The sequence below is a fragment of the Gymnogyps californianus genome, chromosome 2, assembly GCF_018139145.2.
Source record: "Gymnogyps californianus isolate 813 chromosome 2, ASM1813914v2, whole genome shotgun sequence".
NCBI lineage: Eukaryota > Metazoa > Chordata > Aves > Accipitriformes > Cathartidae > Gymnogyps > Gymnogyps californianus.
This window is the reverse complement of record NC_059472.1, coordinates 162,793,887-162,818,949: the sequence shown is the minus strand read 5'-3', so window position 1 is coordinate 162,818,949 and position 25,063 is coordinate 162,793,887. Positions and strand designations below refer to the sequence as shown.

General features: G+C 47.4%; 1 protein-coding gene across 1 annotated transcript in view; it reads right to left on the bottom strand.

The window, feature by feature from the left end:
* Positions 1-1,941: 1,941 nt before the first annotated feature.
* PLCD1 (phospholipase C delta 1) overlaps positions 1,942-25,063 on the bottom strand; it is a 48,547-nt gene continuing 25,425 nt past the window's right edge. Inside the window, exons 5-15 of the mRNA XM_050891167.1 lie at positions 24,071-24,299; positions 22,737-22,938; positions 20,776-20,920; positions 19,565-19,714; positions 12,145-12,312; positions 10,160-10,316; positions 9,728-9,844; positions 7,540-7,718; positions 6,873-7,005; positions 3,542-3,691; positions 1,942-3,173 (exon numbers count right to left, since the gene is read on the bottom strand). Of these exons, the coding sequence (XP_050747124.1) occupies positions 3,082-3,173; positions 3,542-3,691; positions 6,873-7,005; positions 7,540-7,718; positions 9,728-9,844; positions 10,160-10,316; positions 12,145-12,312; positions 19,565-19,714; positions 20,776-20,920; positions 22,737-22,938; positions 24,071-24,299 (1,722 nt within the window). The 3' untranslated portion in view covers positions 1,942-3,081. The remainder of the gene's footprint in view (positions 3,174-3,541; positions 3,692-6,872; positions 7,006-7,539; positions 7,719-9,727; positions 9,845-10,159; positions 10,317-12,144; positions 12,313-19,564; positions 19,715-20,775; positions 20,921-22,736; positions 22,939-24,070; positions 24,300-25,063) is intronic.

Sequence of the window (25,063 nt, the reverse complement as noted above, 5' to 3'; positions counted from 1 at the left end):
AATGGGGTCTTCTGGACAGATCTTTGTGTTTAAGAATCGGTAGTTACTTCAAACAAGCCACAACCCCATCATTACTCAAGCATTTCTGCTTGAGGGTCCAGCCCAAAACGCATTGAAACCCCCTGTGCTGAATAAGGTAAGAGTCAAGCAGAGACGCCAATCAGCCGAATTACCGGCATTATTGCTCCGGTTGTGTTCACGCTGCATACAATCAGTGCACATTATCCCTGTTTCAGCCTCTATTGCCGCTGCTGGAAGCAACAATATTTGCATCACCCCTCTGCGGCACGCTCCTGCCAGCTCCCAAATTAACAAATTGTGCGTGCTCCTCAATAAAATGCAGCAGTGCCACCTATCAGCCCTGACTGTGGGCCTAACGAGCATCAGGCAATCAAATGGAGATCAGCGGAAATATAGTCGGGTTAGGGAGATTAGGCCGGTTTGCTATAGACTGCTTTAATTCCTGCTGCCATGATGCTCACCAAGACACGAGTGGAGTGCTCCTGCCAGGACTCGGAAACCAGCATGAGATTTTACAGATAATAGATCCTTCTGATATGTGGGCCTGTTGGAAACTGCTGCTGCTCTCCTCATGGGGGGAGCGGGTTTTACTCTCTGCCTCTGATTTCTAAAGGAAAGATTCTCCCCCACATCCTCCCTTTCATGCCGCTTGCCGCTTTTGCTGTGGTGTCTGGTGGGCCGTGTCCTGTTTCTGCTGCTCTTTTCACGAGAGCTCTTCCCTAGAGTGGGGCTCCAGCACTTCCTAATCTGCTCAGAGATGAGGTCCCTCGATAATGGCATGGACCATGTCCCTTCCTTTGGGGAGAGAAGAGACCTTGCAGCATTGTCCATCATGCTCTGGTCCATCCCACCTCCATCTCAGCCACTTTCCCACCTGGCTCCAGTAGTTTCCCCCCAACTGTGCCTACCTGATGAGGGATGTTCTCTCTTCCCACGGACCTTGCCTACCTTTATTTAAGCGCACAACAGGCAGAGGAAACCCTGGCCTCTCTGTGTAGTCCATCTAAGCCCACCCTGACCCTGGATAGTGTGGTCCTGTCCCCACATCTCTCCCCACTCCCTGTCCCCCATTTCTCTAGTGCCGGCCACAGCAGGCAGGTGAGGGCTGGTTTAGCTCAATAATCCAACTGAAATCTAATCCTGCAACACCAAAAATGCAAATAATTTGTTCTCAGCCAACTCAGCAGGCTGATCCGACTCACCCCACAAGAGCTGGTGCTGACATGAGCGAGGGGGCAGGAATGCCTCTGATCACGCCTGCTTTCAGGCCACACGGCGCAAGCTCCCTGCGTGGTACAGGGCAGTCCTGGGTATCCTTCGTTCACGCTTTTTATCCCATGGCTCCTTAAACCAAAATGCTCAGAGCATCCTGGGAGCAGGGACCGAACTCAGGCTGTCCCCGAGTCAGAGTCAAGGATGCTCCAGCCTTGGCCATCAAATGCGTCTCCTGATACAACACGCCCCATCCCAGAGGTGAGCTGAGAGAGAGCCCGTGTCACTGCAGGACACCCTGTCCTGCCTCGGTGGCCTCTGCCACTCTTGAACTCTTTCAGCCGCTGGTTGTTAATTCAATATGAGCCTTCGAGTTGTGGATATAATTCACATTTAATCTGGCAGTGGTTCACAACATCACACAATACTGTAGTGAAGAGGAAAATTCAATGTGTCCTGCAATGATTACTGCAGCGTAACAAACTCCAGGTAGGACTAAATGAAACCCAGTTTTGCAGTGGGCCCAGGGATCACTAAATCGAGGCTAATTTGGACTCAAAAATAGGTGGGGGAGTGAGTGGACTGGAATTTGTTTAAAAGAACATTAACCTCTTTGGCAGCAGCCCATCCTCTCCACCGCCAAGCACGAAAAACCCCAGGAAGACTGATAGCTTTAAGAAATTAAGCAGATCTATCTCCAACTTCATGTGTGGTGCATTCAAGTAAGACAAAGAGGCAAATAGTGACAAGTAATTGGACTTTTCCAGATTTTTTTACTTTTAATAGTCTAACATATTGTTAGTAACATAGTTGGCATTTCAAAATATATATTATTTTATTTCAACAATATTCCCTTAACTCTGTAGTTGTACTTAAAGAAAGATCACTTGTTGCCATAAATACTGTGTTGCTGTTCAAAACGCTCTTGTCTGTTTGCGCTAGGTTACCTCTACAGTGCAACTGGGACCAGGCTAACATTTACAACGGTTTCTACTGCCACTTCCCCCGTGTTAAAAAATGACGTCTTTCTATAAAAACACAAACAAAGGAAGTTTTACGGCATTAAAAAAAAGCCCTACTGTCAGTTGAGTGCATTTCCGCTGTCATCGGCAAAAATTCTCTGAGGTCCCTTTGAGTGGGTTTCACTTTGGGTTGGAGGGAAATCTGCCGTTCGGCAGCTTCTTTCTCCTTCGCAGGATGAGAGCCAGGCTTTGAATGCAAAGCGACCTGGCCGAGAGCCAGGCACACAGGCAGAGTAGTGTTCATGTATTTTTTATTACAATACAAAAGGAAAATCAAGTTATATAACGTGGGCCTTTGTAGTGCAGCTTTCTTTTTTAATCCGTAACAGAAAAGAGGAGAATTGTGTCCCCATTTAAGACTTCATATGGTGAAAGATGGCTGACATCTGAAGTTGCAAGAAGTCACCTGGCATCTGGCCACTGGTTTCAGTGGTGGGGTGGATTTTTTCTTGCACAGATGTTGGGTGTTTTGTCCAGATGTCTGACCGAACCCAACCCAAGAGCTGTACTTTACTAAAAAGGAGTCCCTATCCTCTCGCTAAAAGCAAAATTAAAAAATCACACTAAATAAAGTGAACTAAAAACACAGCTGGATTGGTCGTACAGGTACAAAAGGATTAATCTCAACAGCAGCATTAGGATGTTTCCAGCACGCAGAATGGAGAAGGTCGATGGCTATTTCACATCAGGGGTCCTATGGAGCACCGTGTGCTGCTCCAGAGAAGACACTGGGGATTTGATGGGACCCTGAAATCGGCAGACTTTGCACGCTGAATTCCTTCTAGGTCTGTAACGAGGTTCACTGTGCCCTGAAAGAGCTGAGCTGCTAATCGCAGTCCTGGATATTGATGTACACAAAGAGGGTGGAGGAGGAGTACGGGTCTCCATTCTTGGTTAGAAGATGGATGTGGCGATAACCTGGAAGCAGAGACACAGATGGAAAGTGGCCTTTAGTCCGGTCGGAAAAATATTTGCTAACATTTGCCAAGACCCTGCAAAAACATCTCCCTGTCTCAGAGCGTTTTGCTCCCAGTACCCCACAGAACAGGTAGGTCTGAGAAGCATGGCTTTGAGCACTGGTAACGTATCGTGCCCAAGGCCACTGGTGACAACAGGATCCCTTTCCCAGAGACAGTGTTAACAGCTGCCCAGTAAACCGTTTATCATCTTGCCCATATCCCAGAGAGAGGCCCTGTTCTGACCTGAGGTGTGATGGATCTGGACCTCCCATCTAGGAGCTTCCCAGAAGGCTCAGTGGTTGTGAGGAACAGGGAGCAGGGCCTTACCTTGCTTCAGACTAGTGAACGGAAGGGTGTACTGCCCGATGAAGTCGTTCTTGGTCGACATGTCAAAGTCTTCCACCACAAACCGGACCAGGGCAAGTGCAGGGATCTCTATGTCAAATGTAAACTCTTCGTCCCATTTCGGGTTAAAGCCTGGGCAACATAGACAAGGATGGAGATCAGAGCTGCTCACAAACAAGGAAGGAAGGGAGAGATGCTCACAAGCAAAGATGGAGGTCAGAGATGTTGGCAGATATGGATGGCGGTCGGAGATGCTTGCAAATGGATGGAGACACTGCCTGACTGCCAACCTAATCTCACCCAGGCCAAAGGTCTTAGGAGGTGCCAAGACCATTGTTCCCAGCTCTGATACCGATTTGCTACCTGGTATTAATAAATCCTTCAGCTTAGGCTGCTCACTGCAAACCTCAGCACCACGGTCCCAGAAGGCAGCAAGGAGCAGGAGGGAGGTGAACTCAGCTCTGCTCCACAGGCTCTCGCTGGCTGATACACGGATGTCTTTGGTTGCCATTGGACCAGCTGCAAATTTTTACAGCCCTAAACCAGGGGAGAGCAGAGAGGAGAGCTGTGCCTTTGTGTTGTGACAGCCTTCTGGGCCTTAAGTGTCACTGAGTGCTCGAGATATACACCCATCTGTCACCACTCTGTGCCTCAGTTTCCCTCTCTGCAAGAAAGGTTAATGAGGAGTGTCTGATTACAAAAAGCATCGTCAAGTCTGTGGACAAAATGTTTTATGTCTCCCTCTATAAGGGCAGTGCCTGAGACAGCCAGACTAGCCCTACTTCTGTTATGGATAAGGATCTTGTGGTCTGGACTCACAAAGCAAACAAAACCCAGACCGTCACATCAGATGAGAGATGAAGAGCAAGCTCACTGCTCGCTCTCCAGGTCACGGCAGGTGCTCTCTGCAATTTCAATAAACCACTCCCCAGAAACAAACAGGAGGAGAGGACATCCTGTTTGAAACCTTGCTGCCATCGGCCCAGCCTGTGCAGAGTGGAAACCCAAGGACAGCAAAACATCAGCTCAAGCCTGCTGGTCATGGAGGGCCTGTGAACGATTCAGCAGGAGGCAGGGATCTTTCAGCTGGCCCTGAAGGTGCCGAGATGGGCCTGTGGACAGTGCTATAGCAAAATACCTGTGCTGAGTCAGTGCACTCTATTTGGACTTTGATAGGATTAAATCAACTGGACTGTTCAGATAACACACATCTGCTCCTGACTCCCTTCATCCTTGGGGAAAAAAACCAGCGTTGCTGATCCCATGGGAGCAGAAATCGTGAAAGCTGAGGGAAAGTCAACGGTCCTAGGACAGTAGGTTTCACTGTACTGACATCTATGTGGGATTTTCAACCCATCTCAGAGCCATAGTGAGATGCTCAGAGTTGCTGAGCCAGCAGGTTCCCACAGCCTCTCAAGCTCCACGGCTGCACCACTGTGACCTGATCTGTGCCCACAGCCCCTGCTTCAGTCCCATCAAAAATCATTTAGGTTGGAAAAGACCCTTAAGATCATCGAGTCCAACTGTAAAACATCAAACCAGGTGAGCTGCTGAAGCATGGTCACATATCTGAAACCTCAGCCCATGAAATGCATCCCCCTCTCTGCAGCTGCCCCTTTCCAACATTGATGTTTTCATTGTTTGATTCACTTTCCATTGGGCAACACTCCCTCCGGCATCACTCCAGCATCACTCCAGTATCAGTCCAGCATCACTCCAGTATCAGTCCAGTATCCCTCCAGTATCACTCCAGCCAGCCAAGGGCTGGCCATGGGGCTGGGTGTGCTGAGCAGCCCTGAGGAAACAGGCCTGGCAGGTCTGAAATGTTCCCTACACAGCTTTCACTCGAGACATTATAAAAATGATTGTAGGTGATGGAAATGGCCATCAGCTTTAGGAGCCAGGCCAGATTTACTCAAACAGGAAAGAGGAAAAAGGAACCATTGTTAGCAGGGAGGAAAATATGCATTGGCTTTCTAGCACTTGGCTCTTACTCCATGCAGAAAAGCAGTGTGTGTGTGTGTGTGTGTACCTGCGTGTTTGTCAGCGGGAGGGTGAGGACTGATTTCTCAGACTCCTACTGCCTCGTTACTCCCACGGGAGAGAGGGCTGAACTTGCCCTCTGCAAACTCAGAAGGCCACAATATTCAGACCCTCACTGCATGGAGGGAAATCACAGCCATGTTTGACCGATGAGAAATGGTCCATGGGGAGGTGAAAGGTCCGTGAGATCTTTGAGGTCAGTGCTGGCTAAGGCTTGAGGCCGGCTCTTTGGAGACGGGGGCTTACGGCTTTCACCCCTCACCTGTAACATTGCTGTGATGTGCATTAATTTAGCACCAGTGCCACTTTGGCCAAGAGGAGGAGCAGATGCAGTGTCCCTGCCTTGTGAGGAGGCTCTGAGCTACAGGAAATGTTCTCCTCTTGCACAGACTATGTTATGTATGAGAAGAGGCTGAGAGAGGTCGAGTTACTCAACCTGGAGAAGGCTAAGGGGGTTATTATTGCCATCCGCCACTACCTCCTTATAGAGAAGACAGAGCCAGGCTGTTCTTACAGGTGCACAGCAAAAGCTTGATGCATAACGGGCACAAACTGCAACAGCGGAATTTCTGGGTAAGAACAGGGATATCTTATTTTGTCATGAGGTCAGTCAAAGACTGGATCACTTGAGAGAGCCCAGAGAGCCTGGGTAATCTCCATCTTTTGAGATATTGAAAATTCACCTGGGCAATACCCTGAGCAACTTGAGTTAACTTTGAGTATGGTCCTGCTTTGGGCAGGGTCTGGAACAGACACCTCCGAAGTCCCTTGCAACCTCAATCTTTTGTGAGTTTGTGACACTTTCAGGAGAAAATCTGCCTCACAAGAAGCCTTCTCTGGGAAGATCTTGGTGGGGACCTACGCATCCCAGGTCAAGTTCAACTGCGTGGAGGTAAAGAGCACTTCCAAAGCTCTAGCTCTGCAAATTTGGCAGCCAGCCTCAAAACAACTCATATGGCTGATGTTGTTTGGCAGGGAATTTCTGTCTCCAAACATCTTAGAGAGAGAAGAGAGGAAACCCTGAAAGAACCCCAATTCTCCATAGGGACATCAATCTGTGGGGCTAGTTCATGCCACCAGCAGTCTATAACCAGGGCCCCTGCACTGAGGCAGGCGAACAGCACCTCATGTATCTGCTTAGTGTGGGCAGGCTTGGGTGCACCTGGGCAGGTCCGGCCACAGGGCAGCAGTCTTGGCAATGAACACTCTGCTACATTTCATGAAAGGGTTACTGCTCCATGGGAGCACAGCATGGAAGAAAACCCCTTACCATTGTTTTCAATGACTTTGGTCTGCTTCTTGTTGTTATCCTGTTGGACGCCGTGGATCTCTACTGTTACCTTAGGATCAACGATGGAGTTTTTGCTTTTGTTCACCTTGGGCAGCTGCTGACCAGAGATGATCTGTGGGGGAAACAGAGGAAGAGGTCAGGACATCATTAGGAGAGGGGGCTCCCTAGCAAACTTCCCTCTCCTTCTTCAGGAGTGCAGGACCTGCTGTGACAAGCTGGTGCTGGTCTTTCAGAGCCAGTGTTGTGACATCCTTCAGAGGAAGCTGTCATGAGCCAAAGCACCTAATGAACATTGCTCCAGCCCAGCCAGCTGGCTAGGGGGCTGGCAACTTTTCTAACTGTCCCCACAGTGATCAGATGATACTTGGAAACAACAGTGGTGACTGTTGACTGCATGTCTGCCTGTACGTTTCTGTAACGACAGCGAATATTGTCATTAACCTCTCCTATTGCCAAACATTAAACACGTAAGTAAGTCCCTGGGGGATGAGAGCCCATGCAGGACTGAAGCAGAGACCCCAGCGGTGGGAAATGAGTAGGGTTAGGATAACATTGCTGAGGTGGGACCAGGAGAAGGAGAAGGTACAACCTACATGCCCCCCCAAAGGTGGATGCTACTGAGACATTTTCTGACTTCTATTCTTACTTTAAGCAGAAGCTTCTTCTTTGTCCCCCATGTTCCTTCTGTGATGGATTTTGGATTGAATTTGGTTTGCTCATCCCGGAGGAATTCCGGCTTTAAGACATACCCAGAAAACCCATTGTCCTGGAACCGACCCTGGTAGACATCCATTTCTGTGCCTGCTGTCTGGAAATTTAGGGCAACTGCAACATAAATAAATAAATTCAGTCACTTTCAGATAAATCAACGGGAATCTTTTTATACTAATTCTGTTCATATGAAATTGCCCTTCATGGACATAAACATTGGCTTTTCCATGCTTCAAAGAGCAGTGATAAACTCTGACCCTCACAGCCTGCTACCCCTGAGGATTTCTTGCGTTCAGAGATGTTAAAGAGACAGGAGGAGCCATTACAGCCATCTCATTTGTCCTCCTGCCTTCCACAGGATCAAAATGTGTCCTGCATTAAATTTATGGTTCACCTGGTTGAGCAACTGCATCTTTTAGATAAACCTATTCAAGGCCAGGTTGGATGGGGCTTTGAGCAACCTGGTCTAGTGGAAGGTGTCCCTGCCCATGGCAGGGGGGTTGAAACTAGATGATCTTTAAGGTCCCTTCCAACCCAAACCTTTCTATGATTCTATGATTCTATTCCTTTCTATGCTGAAGGAGTTATCTCCTACAGTGAAGCCAGCAAATCCTTCTCAGATTGTTTCTCTGGCTACTTAGCCTCATTATAAAACCTCCTTTCCAGCCCAGACATGCCTATTTTCATTTGCCATCCTGAGGGGCATTGATGCCTCTGTTGGTTAGACTAGAGAGCTCCTCACTGTCTGAACTCCTCATGTAGGAGTACAGAAGCTGCGATCAAATCATCTCTTTATTGTCTCCTGCCCAAAATAGATCAAGCCTCACTGGTGTCCTAACACCAGGCCGATTTCTTGTATTCTTTCCAATTCGCTGCTATCTTTTTAAAAGCATTAATGTCAAATCTGGAAGCAGTCTCTGTGAACAGTCTCACTAATACCACATAGGGAGTGCACATGGAGCCCAGCACCTCCTCAGTACTCGATTGATTTCTCAAGGGTGATGCTAACCTCTTTAGCAACTTCTAAGACAGCTGGCAATTTATCCTGGTCCTGGGTCCTACACACCCTGTAATATTGGAAGGCCAAAAGGATTTTAAGGCCCTCCCCTGTTTTTCCACCTGCAAGCAAGACTTTAATAACTGCAGTATACTAGTTCTACTGGGAGCTGCAAGTACTCAGGGCTTCTGAAAAATCTTATTTTGGGTGCCCAAATACTGAATTCAGGTCAGATAAGGCATGCAGGTCTGGCCTTAGTGTACCCCGAGGGACCTGATGTTGCCTCCCAGGGACATTCCTGAGGCCAGACTCAATGCTGGGGAGACAGGCCAATGGGTGCTACCTGTGCCCCCCACGGGGGCTGCGGGACCCAGCGAGTTCATATGCTGCCGAGCACATCCAGCCCATGCAGGTCTACACAGCTGGGGGCCAGGGAGACCTGCATCTGCAGCTTCTCTTGTCTGGCTGGGCCACATAGGCACAACTGGGACATCTCCAACATCCAGCATCACCAAGAGAGCCCAGCATGTCATCACCAGCCTGCCCACTTACCACTACACCAGGTTTCCTGGATGAGAGCTACAACATAATTCACCTAACAGGCTCCGGGACCCTTGTTTTCATCACATCTCTGAGACATCGGTATACCATCAGGGGCCTCAACGCCCTGGGAGCAGGTATGATGGGCTGCTTTGACTACAGGGAACAGCTCAGGCCACACACAGCGTGGCCCTTATGGTTATGGCCTTGCTCTAGGGCTCAAGAGAGCTGAGTTTGACTTACATCTCTGCCAGAGATTTCAGCACACTTTTCAGTAAGTGACTGTAACTCCCGGCTCCCTCCTCCTTTGTTAAATGGCAATACCTCTGCTTCCAGTGAAATTGCAGGGATGTGCGCATTAATGTGCAGGAAAGGCTCTCCTAACGGTTTTGAGGTGGGCCAGAAAATGGTCTATGATAAAGTCATTGAGCCTTGGCTGAAGAGCTGATCTCTCCCAGTGACCACTGAGCCTCTCTGCCTGCAAACAGCTTCAGATTGCACATCTACCTTAATTGAAGCCCCTGCCTAGCCAGGTCATGGGTGACCCAGCCAGGTTGACCCTCTCTGACCTCCCAGTTGCACCCACCGATCTGGCAGCCGACGTTCCACAAGTCGACGGGGTTGTAGTTGGAAGAATCTGTCCTCCAGCCTGCAGGGTAGATCCGGCTCAAGTGCCTGATGTTGTGATGAATAAAACTGGTTCCTACAGAAAAAAAGAAGAAAATGGCCCTTTCAGTGATGGGGACTACTTTTATCTCTTCTTGATGCTGCTGTATATACTTGCTCCTCTGCCTAGCAAGTCTGGCTGAATGTGAACTACCAGTATAAAATGCCCTTCTTGGTAACAGCTTCTATGATATTAAGTTATTCCTGTTGTTTCTCAGCGACATGCATGACCAAAGAGATCATAATCCACGTCTTTCAGGATGCCTTTTTCTTGTGTTTAACCACCACTAGCTGTCCCTTTATGAGGGACTGGGACAGAGGGTGGCCTTTTGCCAGGGCAGAACATACATACCAGACTCCTGGGCTAGTTTCAGAGCTTTGCTCTCCGTGAACGACGACATCTCGTAGAAAGCCCGAGGATGGCTGGGGTCCTCAAAGCCATTGAAATGGACACTCTTGCAGTACACAACTGTGTCTGACAGCTCCTTGGCCAGCTTCAAGGTGTCACTCTAAAAGCAGGAGAGCAAGAGGTTTGTGGGGAGTTTCTGCAGTCATACTCAAAAGTAATAATCATGTTTTGTCTAGGACCCCTGGGGCTTCTCTTCTCCACCATCTTCACATGAAAAGGATGTACACTATCAACACTCAGTGGCACCCCTATGCAGAGAGAGGGTGGAAAAGGGGCAGGCTGCCCTTGCCATGTCCCTTGCCCTGCATGGAGAGTGCTAATCCCTCCTCTCAGAGCATCACTGCCGTCTCAGGCCCATCGTGGCCTGTCCCATGATATATATCACTGATTTCCCAAGTGTTACTACCAAGAATACTTAATTTCATCTGGGCCATCCTTCCTTCTGCATTTATTTGCATGTTATTATGTGAATGAATATTTCAGCTTGGCTATCACAACTCACAAGTGATTAGGGCTACAAACACAGTAGCAACCAACCCAATCAGCCTGTATTGGTGAGCTATGAGAGGATTTCACACAACAGATGCTTTGCTGTCCCAGCATCCTTGTTGCATGATGTTCTCCAGATGGATTCTCTCTTTGTTGGTGGGATACCCTTTCTGCTGCTCTCTGCACGATCACTTGTATTTCAGCATCAATGGCTGTCTCCAGTTGCTAAACTTTATAACAGAGCCTTAGCAATGAGTTTTCCATACTGTCCTGGTCCCAAGCATGCAAATCTGGAAATAAGGGGAAGGGAAGGATGTTTTGGCCTCCACAGAGCTTGGGGTTTTTTTCCGTTGAACTAGGAAGTTCTCACAATGCTTTGATACCTCCTACTCCACAGCCACATTCATTGGTGCAAGGGTGAAGTGAGAGCCACCAGCTCCCATCAGAGGTAAGAAAAGAAAATGACAGACTTTTTCAAAATTATACACATTATTGACTACAGTTCAGAGAAAGAAATAAGACCCTCAAAGAGTGAGCAAATCAGCAAGGGGAAGCATAGATCAGACCAGATCCAGAGGCAATGTCAATTAATCAGCTTTGCCGTCAGTGGGACTGAATGTATTTATACCACCTATGAACCTGCTCCGTAAGGGATATGGCCTTCACAATGACCTGCAGGCTGGAAAAATGAATGTCCTCACATGAGGAAGCAAAACACTCGTGTAAAGGCCAGCCTTTTCCTCCCAGAAATAATCCCAATTGCTTTGGTAACCAGCCACCCCTTCCCCATAGATCCATAGCTCTTCCCTCCCTCCCTCCTCTGGGTCAGAAAAACATGGCCAGTGAGGGTGCAGGTATGTCCCCAAATGTGACTAGAAAAGCACCAGTCTCTGGTAATAAACAAAGTTATGACGGTCCCATGACAAATAGATTTCTGGAAATCAGACAGAGATAGATTGAACATGTGCCCTTCCACTGCTTCCATAAATGCTACCTGGTCTGTCCCAGCTGCAGGGTCCTCCAGCCTCATTTTAAGGAAAGAAGCCAAGCTTCATGCTTGGCTGGCTCTGCAAGATCTCTGTGCTTGGGACAGAGATCATTAAGCTGAGCAAGGACCAGGATCCTTAGCTCCAGTGATTTCAACAATTCACCCTTACATATCCCCAGCTGAGTAGCTGAAACCACACTGAAAACTGTCTTAGCTGGAACATATTTAAAGCATATTTCAATTGCTTTTCTTTTCTTTTTTTTTTTTTAGGCATTGTACAAAAGCCACCTAGAAAGTGGTTTCCCAGCATGAGTCATGGGATAGGCTAACAAGACAGGATTTCCTGATGCAGGACTTCAGAGCCTTCTGCAATAGGCAAAGACCTTGTTTATAGCTTTTCTGCCTCTCCAGCTCTGCCCCTTTTCGGGACTCAATTACTTCTTTTACTTACCTTCCCCTTCTGCTGTATCTCAGTCTTTACAGATTCATCTTCAATTTCAGCTGCTTCATCTTCATCAGAGACATCCTCAGCCTCCAGGTTGTTGTTCCCATTTGTTCCGCTGGGGTCCTCTTGCCTGCTCAGCTTCTTGCCTTTCACAAGGATCTTCCCTTTCAATTGCTGCACATGGAAAAGTGGACAAAATAGCTGGTGATTAGAAGAGGTTCCAGCCTGCCCTGAAGGAGCAAGGATATAACAGCTCCTCAGCTGCAACCAGGGCCAGGGCCTTTTAGAGTTGCATCAGTCATTGGTTATTATCCATAGATACAGGTAAAACTAAGTCTGTTTTTCCACTGAGGCCTTGCCCTGACTCTAGCCAGCCTCTGAGACCACAAGCCATGAGTTTGAAAACCCCAGATAGCCCACTGATTCCCCTGTGATACAGAGCTGACCATCCCCTCAACTAGACAACTTAAACAGTTGTGCTGTTAGAGGCAATAAAAATACGCTATTTTTTTCAAAACTGAATGTGGCTCAGCAAACAAGGCTAAGTCTGGAGGCCAGGGCTCATGGGAGCTATTTGCGGCACAGTTTCTGCCCTTCTGTGTGGCCCTGTTATTTAATCTACCCCAGTCTCTGCAATGCATGCTTATAAACACATGCACAACTTGGGAAACGGTATGAGATCCATGCAGGGACTGAAGCAGTGCAGCCCTCTGCTTCACTAGACATTTTAATGAGGAGTGAGGTCCATTAAGTTCTGGACAGGTGCCTCGTGGATAGCAGACATGGGATTTTAATATGTAAGGGATCTTGCAGGTGAAACCTTAGGGTGCTGACAGCCTAAGGAAGAGTTCCCAGACCCTTCCCAAAGATACCTCCTCTTCTGAAAAGAGCTTCTCCTGCAACTGCTACCATGGTACAACACTAATCGTAACCAGCAGCATGTGCCAACGTAACACAGCTGGCTGCTGAGCTAATCCAAGGAGCACATGTATTGTGCTGAATCAACTCTCTCCAGCCTCTTTCAAAGTGCACATAAAACCTTCAGGTGAAGGAACACACCAACAGCGCATGGTTGGTCGCAGATCACCATACCACTGACGTATCTCTTGTGCAAGATCTGACTGTGGGAGGAAGGCTGAATCCTGGAGAGGGCTGACTTTGAACCCAAACAAGGCAGCAGCGATGCTGGCAGCAGGAAGCAGTACTGGGAAGGGTGACTGCCTGGGTACAATCTCTAAGTGAGCGGGTTATGCCTTAAAATCAGGAACACCCCTAGACCCTGCAGCTTCCAGTGAAGTCAGTGAGAGACTTGCTGCCACCTGGATGCGTTCGGTACTCCTGCCTTTGAAGGGTGTTCGTTATTCCAGAAAAATGCAATCTCGGAATTAGCCAATACAACGCCTCAATCTGCGTAGCATGTTCCCCCTTTCTCAGCGTCACCCTATATTTGCCCTTTCCACAACAGCAAAAGCAACAAACCCCACCATTCTCAAATGACAGGGCTGTGCAAAACCAAGGATCTTTTATAAAGCAATACAGGCACTTTCAAAGAACACAATTCTCCCTTTGTGGGTGCAAGCAAATTGCATCACGTCTTTACAGAGACCAGCCCAACTCCTCACCACCCAGCTAAGCTATGGATGAAGCTTGGTTTGAGCTGAAATTTGACACTGGCACGGGAAGCTGCAGCCAAGAGCATTTTTCTTCAGCTACCACAAATGATCTGTTTACATTGGGGCACTTTCCCTGCCACTCAAAAGCTACACAAAGGCAGTTGGAAGGAATGTACCAGTTACTGGGAATAAAAGGCCCAAAGGAGCAGTCAGAGCATAGCAGTATCCTCCTCCCCATCCCCAGACCATCCTCCATCCTCCCAGCCCCTCAGCCCTCTTCCAGGCAGAGCTGTGACCTGCTTCTTCACATCCATGGCTGGGAGATGAGTCGGCTCATCTTCAGAGTCTCACTGCAGTCTGCTGCTCGCATGTCTCTTCCCACCCTCCTGCCTCAACATCCAGCTCTTCACTGTTCTTCCACAACACTCACTAGCAGCAGGTGAAATCCAGTTCTGTGTGAGTTTTTAGGCTCCAGTCAACACTTTGAATGAACAAGCCTGGAGGGATTGCACTGGGGACAGTGAGAAGGGGCTCAGAGAAGCCCCTCTTGTCCTTCGCAGGCTGCAGATAGCATCCTGCTATATAATACGTTATCTGCCTCTGCTTTCTAACATCCCATAAGAAACGTTACTGCCTCATCTCACAGCTCAACAGCAGAGAACTAGGGATAAGGTATTTGGGACAGATTGCTTGATTCTTAATTACCAGGAGGGTTATTAGTCCTTTTTAAGCTTCTCCAGTTCAGGACAGCCTGTCCAGCAAGTGGGAGGTGTAATTTCTGGCACAGACCCATCCTACATGGCTGAATAACATTAGCAGTGAAGGCACAGCAACAGGGCCTCCACCTTGTCTCCTCACCACACCCCATACCAGGGCTGCCAGCAGTGGGTCCTTGGTGCTGCTGTTATCCTGTCTAGACTGTGGTTACTCTGGGAAGCCTTGGATATGCTGCAGATGCTCCCCACGGGCACAGGGATAGTGGTCAGCCCCAACTGTGTTGTACAAGACCCTCCATAGGGCAATTATGGCGGTCCCCTTTGGCCTTGAGATCTACAAGGTTGGCTCCCTTCTGGAGTCATGTTGCATTGAAGAGGTTTAGTATCCCCCTATGCAGGTAACTTCCACTGTGCCTACAAGGGACAGCAGTCCACGTCCCATCAATCTCCAGAGGAGATGCATTGGCTTATTGGTCCACAATGAGGGGTGAGATTCACCCCAAAACAGAGCATTTTCATCTCCATTTCCTGCAGAAGGTGCTATTCTATTGTAGCATTGCACTGAATCCACCCTGCAGAAGCTGCCAGTTCCAAACATTGTCTTCCTTCATTTAATATGGGTGCTAGGAATCAAAATGCTAAATTTGAGTGCTTATCTTCTTTAACAAGGTTTTAAATAAGCTGATACACACAGACACAAACACACACATGCACTTGTTCCATCTCTTTTGGTTCCCCTTCATGTGATATTAAGTATTTCTAGCCTGAGGCAAAAGACACTCAGCTCATCAGTTCAGCTCTGTTGAGCAGATCCCTTGTCTTAGGAAGAAGCATTAGCTGAAATACTCAATAAATATTCTCCAAGTAGACCATAAAGCTATTCCAACTGCCTGTGGCAAGCCCAAGGTTGACTACAACCTAAGGAAAGGCTAAAAGGACACTGGACTCTACTGAGAACATATAGTGGAGTGGCTGCTGGAAAAGATGCAACTCTTTCCCTTCCTCATGTGCCCTGTAAATCGCATTGCCTTAGTTTTCCACAAATGGAGCTCCCCTGCTCTCCCACCTTTTCTACTGCATGCTGAACAAGCTCAGCTCTGCAAGTGAAATGGTTCTGACACACAGCTTTGCTTCCTTTGGGAGTCTGAATTGGGACACGGCAATCACCTTAAATGAAAGCACTGTTGATTTTATCAGATGAAGCAAAGCTGTAAAGAGCAGAGGATTTTAAAAGATCTGCATACACATGTTTATCCTACCTGAAAGTTTCCTGCCCCTAACAGCAACCTGAAAGCCACAGCAAGGTCTGATTTCCAGTTTTCATCTCAGTGGGAGTGGAAGATTTGTAAAGCGATCCACCTCATCAAACTTTCTGTGCCTTCAACATCTCTTTTAGAGTCAACAGAGAGAACTAAACACTCCCAGGGTGTGATTCTTCTTGTCTATTTAGACAAACACCTACGAGGAGGTAGACCGCACCTCCAACTCCCCTGCTTGTATTAACTATTTCTCAAAAGGACCCCTAAGTGAAGTGCTCACGTACATGGATATGCAGGGTCTGAGCGCTGTCGCCTTACATCCCACTCTCAGGATGAAGACATCCATCTGCCCAGATTTCTGAGAAGCTGTGAGGAATAACATGTTCACACATTCATGAGGAGATGTGCAGACCAGATGCACTAATTGATATCACGTCTCCATCTGTGTATGTCTTTCAGCCTAGTTGTAAACTGAAGTGTTGCAGGGTTCAGCAATAAGTGGCACCAGAGGATGAAGAGAGTCTCCAGAAAAGGGGAAGAAACACATTATCCAAGGAGATTTTGAAGGATTTGAGGGAAACGCAGCTCAAGAATTTCAGCCAAGAAGATGCACTGCAGACAAGACTGACACAAGGTGGGCTAACGTTGGAGAAACACATAAATGTGCAGTTAGGCATAAGACAGAAGGGCTTGAAGCCACATTCACGCTAAGTGTATGGTGCAAAAGTAATCCTCCTGGGCAGACAGTTCCTGAGGTCCATTGCTGACTGAAGAGATCTGTGACTGAACCTGGTCTGGACTTAGCTGAGCCAAATCTAGAGGCGTTTGCTGCCTTGCCGTGAGCACAGGGCAGAGCAGGTCAGCCACCCTGCTATTCAGATCAGTCGTGCTGAGCCCTGCATTGCCACTGCTATACTGGAAGTGGTTCCTGAGCTGCGTGGCTCAAAGTGATGTTGAATGGGGGGGGCACTGGACACAGCAATGGATGTGACTGATGGGACAGCTGGTGGGACAGCGGAGGTGTGGGATGGCAGAGGCCCCTGCCACTGCACTGGGCCTCCCAACTGGGGGGACTCAGGTTCGTAAGGGTCACCCACCAAGACAGGTCTGTTAAGCCCAAAGCCACTGTCATTGTAAACAAGGAAGTCCAGGAACAAAGAGTTGGAGGGGTTTCGGATATGCCTGATGATAGGCTGAATAGTTGCACGCAATGTTGGCAGCTGTTTTAGTCTCGTTCCAGGGCTGGGTTTTTGCAGCATTTCTAGCCGGGATGCAGGGCCAGGGGGAAGGGGCCCTGGCAGACCCCTGTGCAGATCAGGGATGGGGCAGAAGGGCCTCCAACAAGCAATCAGCAGCAGAGACTGGATCAGCTCTTCCCTACAACCCTGGCACTGCCTGGAGCTTTTATGTGGCTTTTCGCCTTTCATCCTACAGGCCTTTAATTTACTATTGGGACCTAAAGTCAGCAGCTTGAGGGAGATATTTAGATGCTCTGTGTAGTCCAACACTGTTCCTGAATGGAGCCTAATAAATCAGATGCCCGCCCTAGGCTGCGGTCTGAATCGTTAGCATGAATCCAAACTGTGTCGATCTTCCTTTAATTACTGACACTGCCCTGCTAACACAATCTGCAGTAATGCTTCGCCTGCTTTTATTTACAGCCTTTCAGCCCTCTTCCCAGTGACAGATCTCACCCTTTTTCTAATCTAAATAATACTACGTTGTCCCGGGCTTCCCCATATCAGCTTCACAAGGAAGTGGAAAATCCAAGAGGTTTCTGGTTTGATTTTTTTTTTTTTCCTTAATGTTTCAGCTTCAATGTATTTTCCACCAAAAAAATCAGCAGTTCAGCCCTTTGTACTCTCCTAGTTCACATAGCAGGAAGGCAGAGGAAAAGTACCAGAGGGAAAAGGATAGATTTTGCTACATTGGCAATTTTTCTCCCTTTAAACTAAATGGATCAGTCGCTCCAATGGAGCATATCAGCCCAAATCCATTCACTAAGGTAGATCTGGGCTGTTTTGTTCCAGCTGGGGCCACGTGTCCGTCTAGGCAATCAGATCAGGAGGTTAGATGAGCACAGGAATGGGAAAAACATCTTTGGGAAGCTGGGGTCATTCCCTTACACACACATCACACATTTCTTTCCCTGGTGTTTCTCCTTTCTTTCTTCCTATCATTCCTCTGGTCACAAGGCAGTGTTTTGAAAAGCCATCAGCAGCTTTCCTGATCCTGCACCGGAGATAAACAGCAAGCCAGGAGGTGACACTGAAGACTGATTTTTCCAACTCAGTAACAGCCTGCAGAGACCTGTCTCCATGCTGGGTGTATTCTCACCCTGGGAGAGTCACTTCCTAAATGGAGGCACCTTGTCTGTGCCAGTGCAAAGGTCCTGCTGAAGCAGCAGCATTAAAAATTATGATTCATCCTAATTTATTGCACTGGTGCCTAGGGACCAACCCAGATCAGCTTCCTTCTGTGCTAGGCATTGTATCAAGTGAGGCATGACACTCCCAAACAAAAGGGGAAAATCAGAAAGGAAAAGAGAAAAAGGGAGAGGGAGAACAAATATAGAAGATATTTTGGGTGGATCATTTTCCTCTCCTTTCTCCCCTGCTGACTGCCAGCTTTATCCCACCCACAAACTCCTTCCAGCTCTGGCTAGGCATACTCATCCAATTTTTGGCAAATGATTTCTTTAGCAAAGAAATGCAATTTAAAGGGAACTGCAGCTATCCACACAGAAGTCTGCTTCTGCAAAGTGCTTAAAAGAAAGAAAGAAAACACAAACTCAAAGGGTGGAAACAGATGAATGTTTCATTTTGGCTTCTGTTTGGGAAACAATTTTTTTTTTTCTTATCAAGATTCCATTTCCAATTTTTTCTAATTGTCAGCTAATGATTTTATAGTGGTGGTCCACTGTTGAAGGCTGTATATCTCCTTCCCCCTGCAGGGTCCAGCTTCACGGCTGCCCTGATTCATGAGAATCAAAGGGGCATCTCTATGCAGCCTCCTGCCTCCCCGTGTCCTTCATGGACATCTCCATCCCCATCAGCCCAGGCCATTCTCAGTGGCCACCCCAGGCCATTCTCAATGGAGGACACTTTGTGCTTGATACCATTTTAGGCTGCCTGTACTGGTTTTCGCCTTGAGTTTTGAGGGGCAAGCATTCACAGCTGTCCTTCCAGCCCTCCTCACTTCCTAATCAGCAGTCTGGATCTCCATAGTAGAGCACCCAAGGCATTAAAGGAGGAGGGGAGCGTATGCTACATCCCTCAGCACAGAGCAAAACATCTCACCTACCATGAAATCAGGCAGTGTCCAGTCTTGCTGGATTAAAAACACAGAGACACCTTGTAGTCACTCTTTGTGGTGTTAATCTTCCTTGCATGTGCAGCAACCTAACAGTGCTTCAGAAGATTAGCCTGAAGATGATCATATTCAGCTTTGGGGTGTGGGAAGCAGGCACAAGGCAGACCCTCAGGATTCAGCTCCTCTGGGACAAGCCAGAAAAGCAGCCTCCTCATGGGATGAAGGACATTCCCTGGCCTTGGTAAACAGACCAGGAATGTCCTCGGTCCTGCAGGAATATCTCCTCTGAGACCTTGGACAACAAACAAGGAGCAATAGGGCATTTTGTGCTTGATGTGCACAGGCTACTTCTAGATGCTCCTATTCCTTATTCCACCACTGCCCACAGACAATCTCTGTTCCTCAGCAAGTGCAGTTCCCACCAGTCCTCAGGCATATTGTCCACTACTTGGCACCCAGCAAGAAGACAAATCTCTCTCTTGTCCCACCCTCAGAAGGCAGAAAGTGCTAGAGTGGCCTTGCTTACCTCTGGGGAGGGGAACTGGGATTTGTTTCCATCGACTGGGGCAACCAAGAGCATGTCCTGCAGGATCGTTGTCATGTGCTGAGCCATGACCTTCTGCTGGTCGACACTGCAGTGGTTCTCCAGGGAGATGATGACAGGGTATGGTGAGGTCTAGAACAAGACAGTAACATACATCATCAGCGAACTCTGCAATTTCACCAGTCTATAGCAATTGATATAAACCCCAGTGCTGTTTTCTCTGGAAATGAGTGTGTCAACAGCAGGGTCTAGTATTCTGCTAAAATGAGCATTTGTTCAAAATGGACAAATTTAACTGTGCAGTAGCTACTGAGATCTCTGCTGATGCCTTCCAGAGATGATGATCCAATGGACAGGGCACCAGGCTGGGTCAGGATGCCTCCCACAGACTTGCTGGGGCACTTTGATGAGGCTCCCTGTGCCTCCATTCTCCACTTGCCCTGTGGGTCAGAGCACCTTCCTACCTCAGAGGAAGGACTGGGAAGGGAGGCTTTGAAATCACTGGGTTTGCTCAAACCCTTAGGTGACATGAATCCTTCCTCCATTTGTGCACAGGCCTGGTCTGGTTCCCTGAGGCCTCCCCTAGTCATTTTGTGTGCTGAAGGCATTGTCGTTGTCACTGCTTTATAGCCCCAAAGGAAACTTGATACTAGCTCTCAAGTGCACTGAAGGAAAATAGCAGAAAGCCCAGTGAGTCTGGACAGACCCAAGGTTTTTTAAAGGCTGCTGGCCCAGCACTGCCATAGAAGGCTCCAGACCTGCTCATTCCTTTTAAAGCAGAATAGAAGCAGTTCTTTGCATCAGTCCCTCCAAAACATATGCACATGGGTTCCTCTAAACTAGGAAAGGACCCTGAGACATCAAAGCCACACAAATGATGGGCTTGTTTGCATTTCCCACCAGGTATGCTCAGGATATTGGGCATTATTTTCATTGCAGTGGGGCCCAGGATGCAGCTGGTATAGATTCAAACTCATCCTCAGATAGTGCTCTGCCTGTCCAGCAACTCCCAGGAATTCTGCTTTCTGCAGAAAGCAGAACATGGATGCCCAGAGAGAAGGACACATCTTGTACCCATGAGAAATGCTAAGGTGAAGTCTTCATTGTTTATGCTCTCTGCTGGGAGGGCAGAGACCTACTGTCAGTCTTGGATTGTGCAAGATGAGAAATTTTAGAGGATCCCTTGTCCTTACTTTGAAAGCATAGTTCTTGATGGCCTTAATGACATCGCTGAAGAGGATCTTGGAGGTGAGAGTGTAGCCATGATAAATGATGGGCTCTGAGTTAGGGCCATCCCAGCAATCCAGTTCCACACAGCGGCAGCCTTTGGTGAGGGCTCTGGAAACAAAGAAGGGACCTGGTTGGGTTCTAACCTTCTGCTTCCTCTCAAAATGAGGGTGCATCAGGCACACGTATTGCCTGGGAAGGCTGATGGGAAGTTCAGGGAGCAAGGGAGAAAAGAGGATCTTGGAAAAACAGGAAAGCAGATGGAGAAAGGATGGGATCAGAAGAGCTCAGAGTCAGCAAAGAGAGCTCAAGGTTGAGCAAGGAAAGCACAGTGGGATCTGAGAAAGGAGGTAGTGAAAGTCCAAGGTAAGAAGTATCCAAAGAAGAAGATATAGTGAGTGCCAGATGAGAAAGGACACTCATGACTGCGCCCCAAGTCTTTTCCCAAAGATGGTGAAGAGAAGAGAAAATCAGGAGTTGCTGCATTGGAAGAAAGACAGTAAGACAGTCAGCCGTAGAAGCCAGGTCACAAAGCCTGGATGATGTGACTTCTTTATCTAGATCTGATAAGACATGAGAGATGAATCCTCAGAGCTGTCAGGGAGGGAGCTGCGGGAACTCCACCATAGCTGGGGAGACTGCTGAGGGCCGCTTTCCCAAACTGAGTCTACAGACTGAATTTCCATTTGAAACTCCCGCCTCTATATATCCATACTTTCATTTTAATTTACTTTCAAATGTAGGTTCCCCCGGTATAGACTTATCTGTCTAGGAGGTGATCTTGTCTCTTTTACAGTAACTCCCTATACGTTTCAGGTAACACAACTCCTTTCACTCATTGCAATAAGAATCATGGGATTCTTTTTTTTAACAATCAAAACATAATTCTGTAATTTTAAGATACTCTGAGAGGAATTCAAACAGCTACTGAAAAGCAACTTGCGCTAGATTTCACTCTCTACTGTTTTGAGCTTATGACTCTAGACGGCCATTGTTATCTGAGAACCAGATAAGTAATAAACAAAGACAGAATTGCAGTCATTGCCTTGCTTATAAGGAAACGCTGTCTCACTTGATAAAAGTACAGGTCATAGCAGAAGTAATGTAAGGTGGTTCTGCAAGTCAGTAAAGGCCACTGCACACACCTGGCCATGAGACATCAGACAGCAGTCGTTGTTAAAGGCAACTACCTACCTAGGTAGGCAACACCTAATGTTCTGTCCAGGGACACTGTGGGAGTGTCTGAGCTGCTAAAGAGGGACCAGGTATAAGTTTCCTGATCACCCACATTGTTTCATTATCTCATACCCCACCTCTTTTTTTGGACTGCTCCAACTAGGTCTCTCCAAAATAAACCGCAGCATGGTTCTAGGGATAGTCCATGCCAGGGGCTACTCCCAAAAGGCAGTACAGATCGTAAACATCACGACAGTATGCATCATTTTGGCTCCTTCCAGTCCCCACACAGTCCTGCAGCTCTATCCCAGAAATCTTTGCACCTTGTAAGCTCCTTGGCCTCTCTCATGCCATATTCTGGGGAATGCAACATACGCCCTCAGCATCATGCTTTGAAAACACCATGCTAGAGGGCTACAATCCAGCCTCCACATGATTGTAGATATTTTAAACTGCTCCCAAATGTAGTAATTATACATCTTACAGTCAGGTGGACACCACATGGGGCCCAGCAGAGACCCAGGTCAAAGTGCTATGAAAAGCGGGGCATGGCCAGCCTGGTTTAGAAACAGCTGACCCTGATGTGAACATGGGCCAGTCCACACTACCTGGTCTCGGGGTGGGAGATGATTGCTTCTTGGTCCTCTTGAATCTAGCAGTATAGATGCACCCTATGTCTTCTATAAGAAAGAGGTCAACCTCTCACACACCCATAAACATACACACATGAATACACACACACATACATTACCTGATATAGGCTTCTGTGCTGCTTGGACCTGTGAGCTGGTCTTCCATAAGATAGGTATTGTGTGAGGATGACACCAAGTAGTGACTGAGAGGTTGAGTCATGTCCTGGTAAACTTTACGGTGGGAGGAGTTGAATATATTCCCATCATCGGACAGCAGGTACATCAGGAAGCCATCTTTGGTCATGGCGTTACCCCTCTTGGCTGCCAGACAAATAAACAGAAACCCCATACTGAAAATCTGACACCACCAGGTTGTGCCATCATCTTCACCATGATGCCTCCTGCTCTCCAGAGGATCTCAAAGGCAAAACGTGCTCCCTAGGCATTCAGCTAATAGTAAAGATATTGATGCTGTTCAGACGATGATGACAGCTTCATCTGCCTGAAAATGCTTTTAAAACCCCTTCACTAGCATGGTTTTTTATGACACTTACTGTCCTTGATAACACCTTGAAAGTGTCAAAGACAGCCCTTACCTCACCTGTCTCTAGAGATCTACAGTATAAAAATCTCCATTTGAGCACTTCAAGCTTCCTTCATGCCAACACAGATAAGTTGTCAGATGTCTAAACATAGCCAGATAAATCCTGTCTAGATTATCCAATTAATATATCATTTGCAAAGAGTAAATGCAAAATTACCCAACTTTGGGAGAAATTGAGATCTCCCCATCTTGAGGGACTGAGCTAGATCTCAGTCTAATCCCCAAGTCTGACATCTGCAAAGCATTGTCCCTCTCCTGAAGGTATAGCAGGATACTGCAAAAACAGCCTATGATCCTGTGTTCATTTCTTGAACATGTCCTCCAAGGTGCTCCAGACTGGCGATTCACTTTTAATTTCTGAGCAGAAAGACAGTTCTGTGATTGCTCTCCTAAACAGCTGTCATCCTCTTGGCTTTCTACTCAGAGATCTCATCACCCAATGGCTTTTCAGGTGCCCACATTCAAAAACATCTGCCTCCATTCTTGCTTCTGGAGAACAGAAATATTGCTACATTCTTAACCTTGCCAAAGGCATGAGAGGTCTTGGCATTTGAATAAGCCATCAGAGCCTTTCCCTCAGGAATTTCATCACCCTCTAGCGAACTCTGTATCAACCTCTCTCTAGCTGCTCAGTGTACCCAAGCCAAAATTGAAAAGAAATATTTCCCAGGCTCTCCTGTGCCATCCTCTCCTAGAGCTGCTAATATTCCCCTAGAAGAATGGTGTTTTAGAAGCAGCTGTGAGGAGAAAATGACACACACGGCTGCAGAAGAAAGCAACAGCAAAGCAATTCATAGTTCATCAAGAAAGCAAGATTTTGAACCAAACCAGCCAGGCTTTCCAACCTACCTCTTTCATTGGGCTCATATCTCTGAATTAAGGCAGGGGCAGCAACAACAGCATCTTCTTCCTGCTGCATCTCATAGAGGAACCTCACCAGGTTCTGGCAGGACATGAACCCTTCTGCATCTGAGTACTTTTGGAAGATCTTGTCTATTTCCTTCCTCTCTGTCAGTATCTTGTAAAATTCCTCTATCTCATCATCCTCCAGAGCCTCTGTTTTGGATTTGTCACAGTGCTGTAAACGTAGAGGGGAGAAGGAGTGAAAACCTTCTTTCCTTCTGGCATATGCTAGCCGTAATCTGCACCAGGGCTACACAACGCAGAACACAAAATAATTGGAAACAGTTACTGGCCAGTGAATGAGAAGCACTTGGTAAATGACAATGGTTCTCATTGACAAGGCCAACAGTCATATAAAAGTTACAATTATTATTATTTACTCATATTATCGGTGTGCTAAAAAGCACCAGGCACGGCCTTGAGCTCCACTGCACTGTGTACTGTGCAAACCATAAGTTAGAAGGACAGCTCAAGACAATCTAAGTACAAATCAAGAGAAATGTAACTCTTGATCTCAAGAGGTGGAGAAATACAGAGAAACAATTAACCCAATGCATCTTAAACTACTGATAGAGACCGTGGCCTAGAATCCAGTAAGTAAAGTGAAAAGGGCCTTCCCCTTGACCTTAGTGGGTCTGAGCTCAGGCCTCAAGAGGCTGTCAAGGCTAGTAGTAGGGCTGGTTGCAAAGATGGCATCAAAACCAACCTTAAAAAAATCCTGCTAAACCTGTGCATGTTTAGGTATGAAAAAAATCCCTCTTTCCATGGAAATTTTCCATTCTCACCCAAAACTCACCAAGTAACAAAATCTCCACAAAATTTCAAATCAGATATCAGCTTCTCAAGGAGCTGTAATTCAAATTCTTCATGCCCCCATGTTCCTCTGTGACTTGAACTTCTCCACTAGATAACAGCGCTCTAACAGAGCACCACAGTCAA